The 11,406-nt window shown below is 51.8% G+C and overlaps 2 protein-coding genes across 2 annotated transcripts in view; one reads left to right on the top strand and one right to left on the bottom strand.

Moving 5' to 3' along the window:
* The first annotated feature begins 6,232 nt into the window (after positions 1–6,232).
* Tmem191c (transmembrane protein 191C) lies at positions 6,233–8,117 on the top strand. The gene is made up of 10 exons (XM_075970256.1): positions 6,233–6,387; positions 6,548–6,671; positions 6,751–6,801; positions 6,878–6,955; positions 7,145–7,201; positions 7,285–7,344; positions 7,465–7,529; positions 7,609–7,681; positions 7,789–7,829; positions 7,910–8,117. The coding sequence occupies exons 1-10, from the start codon at positions 6,233–6,235 to the stop codon at positions 8,115–8,117; spliced, it is 912 nt and encodes a 303-aa protein (XP_075826371.1).
* A 2,405-nt stretch (positions 8,118–10,522) lies between these two features.
* The window catches only part of Pi4ka (phosphatidylinositol 4-kinase alpha), a 128,891-nt gene continuing 128,007 nt past the window's right edge, over positions 10,523–11,406 (bottom strand). Inside the window, exons 53-55 of the mRNA XM_075970228.1 lie at positions 11,178–11,267; positions 10,874–10,957; positions 10,523–10,779 (exon numbers count right to left, since the gene is read on the bottom strand). Coding sequence (XP_075826343.1) covers positions 10,728–10,779; positions 10,874–10,957; positions 11,178–11,267 — 226 coding nt within the window. The 3' untranslated portion in view covers positions 10,523–10,727. The remainder of the gene's footprint in view (positions 10,780–10,873; positions 10,958–11,177; positions 11,268–11,406) is intronic.

Raw genomic sequence — 11,406 nt, 5'->3', positions numbered from 1 at the left:
ACTCAGTTATCTCTTGCAGGACTTGAAGGTATTTCCATCACCCTTAGCTGGTTTCCCCATAGGTTCCCTTCACAGTTTTCTTTTGCAGTGCTGGAGATGAATGTGCAGCATGGCATTGTGCATGCCTGTCGAACCCTGTACTGCCGAGTCATGCACAGTCCCCATGCCCTTGTGAGTTTAAAACATCTCTTTCCCAGAGCTGTTTGGAGAGGCATTTGACCGCTCTGGCTCCTGCACCTCTCAGGGACTGCTTAGCGGTGAGGCCTGGCGCAAGTCTTCAGGCTGATTTCCATTTACAATGCCATCTGGTATCAGGAGGTGCAAAACTGAAGGAAGCAGCAGTGCCTCCTGGGTAGGACTGTGCTTGTGATGAAGAATCCCTTTTTTTGTTGAGACTCACTGTAACCAGCCTGGTCTGGAAGACAGCTGTCTGCTCCTGCCTCCTGAGTGCTGGATTAAAGGTTTGTGCCAGCATCCCTGACAAGAATTGCTCCTCATAGGTTTCCATGTCACCCAAGCTAGTCTCTTCCTCCATGTGTGAGTGTGTGCACACACTTTACACCAGCCTGGCCTCTAGGGATTCCTCCCAATTTTCCATAGGAGTCCTGGGACCTGAGACAAATGCTACAATGTCTGGCTTCCCTCCCTTTTTTAAGTTTTATTTATTTTTATGAATATTAGTGTTTTGCCTGTGTGTATGTCTGTGTGAGAGGGTTGGGTCCCTTGGAACTGGAATTACAGACAGTTGTAAACTGTCATGTAGGTGCTGGGAATTGAACCCAGGTCCTTTGGGAGAAGAGTTGGTGCACTTAACCTTAGAGCTAGCCCCCAATATGTGGGGGCTTGAGTCCTCAACACTTTTCTACTTCCCATTTCCCTAACTCCAAAAGGGAACTTCTGATGCCTTGTTCTTAGTATCTGTTGTAATAAGAGTGGCGGGGCTGTTTCCTGCCACCTGGCTAGCTTTACCCGAAATAATTACACGGAAACTGTATTCTTTTGAACACTGCCTGGCCCATTAGTTCCAGCCTCTTATTGGCTAGATCTTACATATTGATCTAACCCATTTCTAATAATCTGTGTAGCCCACGAGATTAAGATCTTAACCTGCGGCTGTGTTGGGTGGGAGAATCATGGTGACTCCCTGAATCAGCTTTTTTCTCCCAGCATTCTGTTCTGTTTACTCCGCCCACCTAAGGGTTGGCCTATCAAATGGGCCTAGGCAGTTTCTTTATTAATAAGTCATTCCCACATCAAGTATCTAGTGCAAGTGGTCTGTACCACCATCTACAGACTATTAACACTGACAGCAATGGTCGCTACACAGGCTGTTAGGTCACATGTGGTGGTCTATTCTAATGATTTTCCAGAATCTGAGTAGGAATGTATGGGCACATGTAAGACTTTAACTCATATGGCCTGGGCTACTGCTGGGCTTTGAGGCTCTTTCCAGCTTGGGGCCTGAGGGAGGCAGGAGCCACTGGAGGGAATGGAACTTGGGTGTGTGGTCAGGCTGAGTGAGGACAGATGCAGGCAAGGACAGCAGTCAGGCTCAGGGAACCTGATGCCTGCTGACCTATAGAAACCAGACAAGGCCAGCAGTGGTGGTGCTTGCTTTTAATCCCAGTGCTTGGGAGGCAGAGGCAGGTGAATCTCTGAGTTCAAGGCCAGCCTGGTCTCTAAAGTGAGCTTCAGGACAGCCAGGACTGTTACACAGGGAAACCCTGTCTAGATAAACAAAACAAAGGGAAAAAAACCACAAAAACAGCAGACTCCTTGGGACGGGACGGGGAGGGGAGAGGTGGGACTGGTTCTTCTGAATAGAGTAGGAATCCAGAGAAGGCCCTGTTCTGCGTGCATGAGCCTGGCCTGGGGCTGTAGTCCCTGAAAATACAGAAAGGCTTGTGAGGAAGCCCTGAGTGTTGCTAAGAGTTCTATCCTGTCATGTCTCAGCTGCTGGCCAGCAAATTTAGAAAAATAGCCCCATATAATTTTGAGGTCAGTCTGTTAAGTTCAGTTCTGTTCTCTCTGACCACAGGTAGCAAAGCTCATCACCCCAAAGGGTGTCGCTGGATTAGCATTTAGGCAGCACCAATGAGCCATCATCGCTGACTTCCATGTCAGAAAGTAGTATATGCAAGCTAGCCTAGAGGAGTCCAGGACACTTGCTCCTTCTCTCCTTGGCCTTTGCTTCTAGACGGGCGGCCTGGCAACTCTGGAATACACGAGCTGCCACCAACCTGTATGTCTGGTAACTTTGTAGTGCACCCCTACCTTAGCCAGTGCTATCGAGTCAGCAAGTGTCTCAGTCAGGGTTCCATTGCTGGGATGATACACCACGACTTGCTGATTCTTACAAAGGAAAACATTTCACCGGGGCTGCCTTAGAGTTCAGAGGTTTAATCCATCATCATCATGGCGGAAGCCAGGGAGGTGCAGGAGAGGTACCTGAGGGTTCTACATCTTGATCCGCAGGCAACAGAAAGTGAACTCTCCCTTAGTAGGCATAGCTTGAGCATAAGAGACCTCAAAGCCGACCCCCACAGGGGCACATTTCCTCCAACGAGGCCTTACGTGCCTCAACAAAACCACCACAGCAAGCAGCCTGGGGCTCCATGTGGTTTGATCTGTTTGTACCTCTCTTATAATAATATATTTGGTAGCCTGGATGATTTACTTGCATGTAGAATGTACACATATCTCTGAATAATGCACCCTCCTCAATGGCTTTCTCCTTATATGATTATCAAACTTGGATTCTGTGCAGTCAGACTCAGGATGTTTTTTGAGAGAGGCTGGCTTGGAATTGCCTATAGACCTGCCTGCCTGCAGGGATTAAAGGCACACCTGGCCCATACTCTAGTTAATGTCCAGGCACGAGAGTAAGGAGGTCGGTTGGCTTGAGCTAGTTTTGAGTTCATGACAAATTCCATCCTTAAAGTGAACTTTTAGCTGGGTGGTGGTGGCGTACGCCTTTAATCCTAGTACTTGGGAGGCAGAGGCAGGTAGATCTCTGTGAGTTACAGGCCAGCCTGATCTACAGAACTAGTTCCAGGACAGCTAAAGCTGTTACACAGAGAAACCCTGTCTCGAAAAACAAAATAACAAAAAGCAGACCTTGGGGAGTTGGGAGTGACCCAGCCTAAGGCTGTAGTGATGGAGGTGGTAAGTGGGTGACCTAAGGCAGCTAGCACTGTCCTCGAGACCATGGCCCTCAAGTTTGGGGGATAAGTCTGTAGTTTGTAGTTAGGAATTGGGGAAACCTAGTGTAAAGACTGCATAAGGCTGGAGGCATCAGAACAGGAGCAGCAAAGGGAGGTCTGGGCCGTGCAGGCTCTGCAGAAACTGGCCCAGGGCATCCCAGTGCAGCTGAACAGTGGGGTGGCCAGACCAAAATGTTTGTCATAGTGGAGATATAATTTTGGACCTTGGGTGAGGGGTGGAGAAGGCATGAGAGAGCCCTGAGGAAATGCCCAGAGAGCAAACATGTGAGTGTCTCATTAGGAGGGTGAAACATTAACCATTTCCCTAGCAACTACAGCCTCATACATAGTATGTATATCCACTGCGCACTGACCCACTGGCAGGAGATGGTCCCTAGGCAGCGGGAAGAAACCCTCAGACCAGGGCTGTCCTTCACTCCCCAAGTGAGGCTGAGTCCAGGTCTGGCCAGCAAAGAGCAGCGTTTCACAGCCTGTCTGTGTGCTGGGTCTGCGGCCAGGAAAAGGCCAAAGTTTCCTAAGTTGTGGACAAAGGTCAGCCAGCCAAGTCCTTAGTTGCTGTCATTTTGTAAAGTTTCTGTCAAGGGAGGTGGGGACGAGGCACTGCCCTCTGTTGCTCAGAGCAGCCTGAGGAGCCGCCATTTAGCTTTTAGCGACCTCAGGCCGTAGACTCCGGGCTTTGACACAGAAAAGTATTGAAGGGTTGGTCAGTATAAAGCGGACTCAAGGTTTTAGTAAACATACTGGGGACTGGGGAGATGGCTCCGCAGTTATGAGTCCTTTTCCAGAGGATTTGGTTGGATTCCCAGCACCCACCACGCAAAACAATCCGTAAGTCATTTTAGGAGATCTGATGCCCTCTTCTGACTTCCACAGGCACTGCATGCACATGGTGCATAGGCATGTTGGTAAAACATCCATCCATAAACATAAAATGGAACTTAATATTTTGTGTGTCTTTGATGTTGGGGGTGGCACACTTGTGCCACGGCCTCCATGTGTACAGGTTAGAGTGTTGTTATTTAAAACACCGTGAAGGGAAGTCACACCATACAACAAGACTCACATGGGATTATTGGAAGAGATGGGGCAGAGACCAGTCCCTGTGGACAAGAGGAACAGAAGAGGTGGTGCAAGGCCCACCTTTTAAAAGGAAGCGTAGTAGTGAATGTGCACAGGAGGTGCTCTTAGTGGCTGTAGTGGCTGTCAGGACCCCAATAACAGGCCAGTACAGATGCCTGAGTCCTAACACAGGAACTTTGGAGCTCTCTCCTTTCATGCTGTTTCTATAGATTGAACTGAGTTTACTGGGCTTGTCTGCTGAGCATGTCTTAGCCTAAGATAATACAGACTTTGAGTATGAGGGTTAAGAGACGGCGAGAAGCTCAGAAGAAACGGCTCATCCCAGAAACAAGGGTGTGGGCTCCTCAAAGAAGCAAGACACAGGCAAGTGTGGGTGTGTGTGGTGATAGTTTGTAATCTAACAAACAAAGCTTGCCTGAAGATCAGAGTGCAGAGCTAAACCACTAGTTAGCCATAGAAACCAGGAAGTGGTGGCACACGCTTTAATCGGGAGTCAGAGGCAGAAGGATCTCCATTAGTTCAAGGCCACCCTGGGCTATATGAAATTGATCCAATCTAAAAGAGAAATAGGGCTCACACAAAGGTGATCCCAGCACTTGGGGTGTCGCGCCTTTAATCCCACTAGGGAGGTGGAGACAGGAGCGATGTGGCCGGGCAGAGAGAGGAGTATAAGGCCAGAGGAGACTGAAGCTCAACCCATTCAGTCTGAGGATTTGTAGAGACAGGATCTTGCTCCCTTTGATCTGAGGATTTGGTAGAGGTAAAAGGTCTCTCTAGTGGCTGACTCCTTTACTTCTCTGATAATAAATCTTTCAGCATTTATTCCAATATCTGACTCAAGGTTCTTATTATTAAGACCAATTAGAGTTCACACTAGAGATTTGGGAGCCTCTCGTGGGGCTTGTCCCCTGTTATTCCTTTCGATGCTAACAGGTAGGTTTTGAGGCTGGCCAAGGAGCCTGAAATCCGAGATGACAGGAAGCTTTCAGAGGGTTCCTGATAGGATTATTGCCAGTAAGACAGGGATGGAAAGTTAGTAGCTGTGCTGTGTGTGCGCTGGCAGGCGGGTGTGTACGCATGTGTGCGTGTGTGGTGATGCTCTGTGCAAGGGCACACACATTCAATGTTAGCATCCAGTGTCTGCGAAGGAGCAGCTTATTATCTGTGTGTCCACAGCAAATGTAGACCCTGGTGAGGGGCTCCAGGATGGGTGTGCTGGCTCCTTTCATTTCCCGGGTCCTAATTTTGTTTCTCTATCTTGCCTCAACTGTCACCTTTTTAACATAGTACAGTGTTTTTCTTCTGCCAATTTTTAGCCAGGGATGGTGGCACAAACCTTTGGACACAGAAACAAGATGCAACCTGCGCTACAGATTAGCCAAATTAAAAGGAACTTAATTTTAAACGTTTTCTCAAAATCCTATTTCTTTGCTCTGAATCGAAGGTGAGGTACACCTGATTTATCCCATTATTAGTTACTGTGGTAGTTCAGTTTCTCATTGTTTTCCAGTCAGAGTCTTCTTGTTATATCGTTATGCTGAGCTTGAACTCAAGGTCATCGATTCTGTTGCTTCAGTCTCTGGATTTCTGGGATTACAGGCATGAACTGTCAAGTCCAGTCTTTACCTAGAATTTTGTAAACTTGTTATCAATCCGATATAGGTCCACATGTAGCCTTGGCTAGCCTCAAATTTGATTACGCAGCAAAGGATGACCTTAAACTTCTGACCTTCGTGTCTCCCACACCTCAGGAGAGAGGAGTATTAATATGGGCCACCAAGTTCCGCTTTACTAAAAATTGTATACCGATCGGGCGTGGCCTTTCTTGGGTCGGGCTCTGGCGCCCCCTGCTGCCCATTATGACGCGGGCCACAGGGCCGCTCAGGCGGCGGAGGTCCGGGCGGAGGTCCGGACAGAGTGCTGGAGCTATGATTGAGCCGCTGGAGCAGTTGCTGCAGCTGCAGAAGGACAACCGTGACGGCCGCCTGCGGAAGCAGGAGCTAGAGGAGCTGGTGCGTGGGCTGGAAGCCGAGAGCGAGAGCCTCACCGGGCGTCTGGACGAGCTGCGCGAGCGCGAGCGCAGGTGCGAGGGCACCGAGGGCCCAGGGCAGGCTACTGGCAGCCTCGGCTCTGGGCAGTGGGCTCAGTCTGGAACTCTCAGGCTGGCGGTGGGCCTTCCCACAGGATCCTGCGCCTTAGTTTCATCCCTGACCATTTGCCCCCCACCCCCTCTCGCCGCACAGCCTGCAGCGGAGACGAAGTCAAGCGTCGCGGGCGATTCGAGGGGAGGCGCGCGAGGCGGCACGGGAACGCGCGGAGCAGGCTCGTGGGTTATTGGAGGCCGCGGAGCAGCACCGGCTGGACCTGGTAAGGGCAAGAACAAGAGGTGGAGCCCGGGGTGGCGAGGCTAGCGGAGGGGCCTAGACAGCCTGGACCCTGTCCGCAGGAGCAACACAATCGGAAGCTGCAGGAAGAGTGGGAGGAGCTGTCCAGCCAGGTACGTACGGAATGTCCCAGGTCACGCCCTCGCCCCCAAGTCCCATAAACCAGGCGCTCACAAACTCTGTTCCCAGCTTTTCTACTATGGAGGAGAAGAGTTGAGTCAACAGCGAGCCGAGCAGCGACTGGGAACTCAACTTGCGGCACTGCAGGTACTTGGGCGGGGCTTGGGCGGGGCCATGGGCGGGGAATGGCTGTGGGCAGGGCCGTGAGCTCGCGTGGGTAGAGCGTCGGACCCGAAAGCCAGCAACCTAACACCCGGGGGCGGAGGAGACCAAGCCCCGGGGCACAGCGGTGTATGAGGCCTACAGGTTCTTGATATCACTTGGATTCTTTCGAAGAAACATCTGGAGCTGGCGGAGGCCAAATTCACCATGCAGGCAGAGGACCTGCGACAGGTGCGAACAGTGCTGGGCTCTGAGGGGAGGACGCGTGGAGAGGGCATGTCCTGGCGATGCTCACCCAGGCCCTTGGCTTCTAGGGCGCGCAGCGTACGGAAGAGGCCTGGGCCAGCTTCCAGGAGCAGAGCGGAGTCCTGCAGGTGCGGGTTCTCGGTTCTGAGAGCCACTTCTAACGCTCTGCGGTCTCAACCCTTTCTCCTTACCCCCTGACCCGCGGTGGACCGCATTCTCCGCCCTGAGTCCCTGTTGCCACTCTCCAGGAGCTGCAGGGGAAGGTGATGGAGGCAGCGGCTGCGCTGGAGGCTACGCGTGTTGGCGCGGAACCGTAAGGGTTGGGATTAGGGAGGACGGCAGGGCAGTGCTAAAGCCGGGCCAGGTGGCCCATCTCCGTGCCTATCCCGCAGGTGGAACTCGCAACCTCGTCGGGTGCAGGACTGCGCGGGCTCACTCATGGAGGAGGTGGCTAGGGCTGACTGTGTGAGCGCGGGCCGGAGCGCGCGGGCGAAGCTGGGACCCAGACCTGCTTTCTCGGGGAGACTTGGCTAGTTCCTGGCGCAGAGCTGAATGCGTCCCTTTCTCTGCAGGAAAATCGGCTGTTTGGTGGTGCGGGCGCGGGGAGCATCAGGTGAGTGGCTAGCGGTGGCCCCGTAGTCCGGGTTCGGGGTCTCGGAGCCACCACCCATGTGTTCGTTGGTGGTTTCTCAGGTTGTGGGCGCTCAGCGCACTGCAGACGCTGCTGCTGCTCCCACTGGGCTTCCTGGCGCTGCCGCTGCTCTACGTGGCGCTGAGGAAGCCCGACACCGTCGGCCAGGGGCTCCCGAGTAGTCTTGGCTCGGACACAGTCTTCCGTAGGCTGCGCTACACGCTGTCGCCTTTGCTTGAATTGCGCGCGCATGGACTGCTGCCTGCTTAGAGCGCATCATGCCGGCTTCAGCCACCTGCTGCACCTCTGTTTCCTTTGTGGTTTTTGGGGTGCCTACCTGTGTGAAAAGGGCGGGGTGGAGCTTGTGTGTTCCTATGGGCCCAGAGACCCCCTTGTCACCTGGGCGCAGGGGTACTGTTCAACAGCTGGGCTGGCTGCTTGGGTGCCCGGACTGTCCTCCAGCCCGACCCCCTAGGGAGTCGTTTGCTACTGTGAGTCTGAGCTTTGGGCAGGATGAGTGCTGGCCTGTCAAGTTCCCTCCGTGGTGTGTGGATTATTTTCCCCGGAATTACTCCAATTTCCCTGCAACACTGGGGTTCCCCTGGGCAGGTTTGAGTTTGCCAAACCCAAACTTCCTCACAGCATCTGAACACACCGATAGTGGGCTTCGTGAGGAACGTGCTAGTGTATACGAGGAATGTCTGCTCAGTGGAAATCAGTGTGGGTTGAACTTTGATCCAGCACATATAAGCTCTAGACTACTTATTTGGTGGGGCGGGGGTCTCATGCTGTTCCATGTAGCTGAGTGATCTTGAACTACTGATCATCTTACCTCTGGCTCCTGAGTGTTTGGATTACAGACATGAGCCACCAGGTGTGGTTTATTCTGTTCTGGGGATCGAACTAAGCATTTGTGAATGCTGAACTATAACCACGCCACTTAAACAATTATAGCTTTTTATAGTTTCTTGGCAACATGCTTAATGGCCCGACAAAACGGTCAATGAAGATGAACTCGGAGAAAGCATCGGTTGTGGTTGAGGTTAATCGCACCCAGCAGCCTATACGCTCTGTCCATTGGAGCCTTCAGCTCCTCGGCTGGGGTGATGGCTGTCTTGCAAGCACAAGGATGGAAGTTTGATCCCAAGAACCCATGTAAAAAAGCTGGATGTAGCCTGGCGGTGGTGGTGCATACCTTTAATCCCAGCACTTGGGAGGCAGAGGCAGGTGGATCTCCGTGAGTTCCAGGCTGGGCGAGTTCCAGGACAGGCTTAAAAGCAACAAAGAAACCCTGTCCCAGCCCCCTGCCCTCCCCCCAAAAGCTGGATGTGGTGGTCGTGTCAGTGACCCCAGGGCTGGGGAGGTAGAGACAGGGGCATGCTAGGGAGCTCCAGCCAATGAGAAACTGTCTCAGGAAACTAAGTGGGGGCTAGAGAGATAGATGATGAATGGCATTTGCTAACCCTTTTTATTTTATGTGCACTGGTGTTGTGTTTGCATACATGTCTGTGTGAGGGTATCAGATCTTGGAGTTACAGTTGTCGGTTTTCACCTGCCACGTGGATGCTGGGAATTGAACTCAGGACCTCTGGAAGAACACTCAGTACTCTTAATCACTGAGTCATCTCTCCAGCCCCCATTTGCTGCTCTCTCTCTCTCTCTCTCTCTCTCTCTCTCTCTCTCTCTCTCTCTCTATATATATATATATATATATATATATATATATATATACACACACATATATACATATATATATGATAGGATTGTTCTATGTAGCCCTGGCTGTCCTGGAACTCAATTTGTAGACCAGGCTGGCCTCGAACTCATAGAGATCCACCTGCCTCTGCCTCTAAATGCTAGGATTAAAGGCGTGTGCCACCACCACCTGCCTCCATTTGCTGCTCTTAGAGAGGGTCTGGGCTCAGTTTAGAGTATTTACACCAGGTGTCTGACAACATCCTGTAATTCTTGTCCCAGGGGGTCTGATGCCCTCTTCTGGCCCCCTCACCAAACACCAGGTATGGTAACAGTGTGCAAACTACACTCACAAATAATTTACAAAAAACCAAAACCAGTAGCGAGGTGGTGGCGCAGGAGGCAGAGGAAGGTGGATTTCTGTTATTTAAGGCCATACACTGGTCTACATAGTGAGTTCCAGGACAGCCAGGGCTGTTACACGAGGAGAAGCCTTGTCTTGAAAAAAATAAATAAAAAAGAAAGAAATAAAAGAAAGAAAACCAAACCAAAACCAAACAAAAGCAAGGCTGGGAGTGGGAAGGATTACAGGTTTGGGCTGCTACTCTAAGGTTCACTTTTGTTTGCTTTCTCAGTTTCTTTCCCACCAGACTCTGCTTTCATTCCCGCCTTCTGACTGTCGTTTGGGGGCTACTGGGCATGGGCCTTGTGCATGTCAGGCAAGGCAAGAACTTTCACCACTAAACTACAGAGATATGGAGACAAAGACCAGCCTAGGAAAGTCTCTCCTTGGAGAGAATGCCTGTTGGGATGAGTCACAGGCTGAGGCGTTTGCCTAGTATGCATAGGCCCTGGGTTTGATTATCCTACCAAAACCAAAAGTAGACTCCTTGAGCTCGGCAGTGACTCGAAAGGACCAGAATCCAAGGGCAGCTTCAACTACAGGGAGGTAGGTTTGAGGCTAGCAAACAAAGAAAATGTAGCACATTTGGGGATTTTTATTTTTCCATGTTTACACAAGAAAATACTTCATGTACCCATGTAGTAAGACAGGTGAACAAGTGGGGAATGTGTCCAGTGCACAGAGACTCACACCTGTGCTCTCACACCTGCACACACAGCACACTGCTGCTCAGTCTCCTGAACAAGGGTCTGTGAAGCTGTCTGCTCCACGCCCAGGCTGCCTCAGTAGGGGATGTCGTTCTGGTAGTACTGGATCATGTCATAGGTCCGGCTCCTGGAAGGCCAAGCAGGAGAGTGAGGAGCCTCATCTCTCAGAGCCCTTCCCACCTGCTCACCCTTGGCAAGGCTCAGGGACGTGGGCGACTTGCCTGTTGCTGAGGAAACAGCTCTGGATGACCTTCATGATAAAATTCGCTGCCTCTCGCTCTGTCATGTTAGGGCTGAACCTGTGTCTGGGGAGAGATGAAAGGCTGCATTTGTGGGAACCTGTTGGGGCCCCTTCCTGCTGTGACCTAGTGTGGCCCCTGACCCTTTCCAGCAACTAGTAGGCCACTTGGGGAGCTCAAGGCCATCTTGCTATCCAGGAAGCCTGACTGCTCTGGGGTTCCCAGGACACAAAAGGTTTCTAGGTAGAGCCCGAGCACAGTGAGAGCCCTTCCCCAAGGCACCTACTTCAAAAGCTTGATTGTCTGGCCTCGGAAACAGGGCAGGCCTGTGTCCAGCATGAGCGTAACCAGGGAGACGACGGCATCCATGTAGGGCCTGTGGAGACAGCAAGGGCAGGAGACAAAGCCAGCCTGAGCAGGACCCAGCTACCAGTCCAGAGATCCACCTCTACTTTCCACCATTTGGCTTGCTTCCCCCAGCCATGCTCAGGCAGCCGGTATGGCTGAGTGTCCTT

This window comes from Microtus pennsylvanicus, chromosome 1 (assembly GCF_037038515.1).
Source record: "Microtus pennsylvanicus isolate mMicPen1 chromosome 1, mMicPen1.hap1, whole genome shotgun sequence".
NCBI lineage: Eukaryota > Metazoa > Chordata > Mammalia > Rodentia > Cricetidae > Microtus > Microtus pennsylvanicus.
Note: the sequence above shows the minus strand (reverse complement) of the source record. Positions and strands in the feature narration are given on the sequence as shown.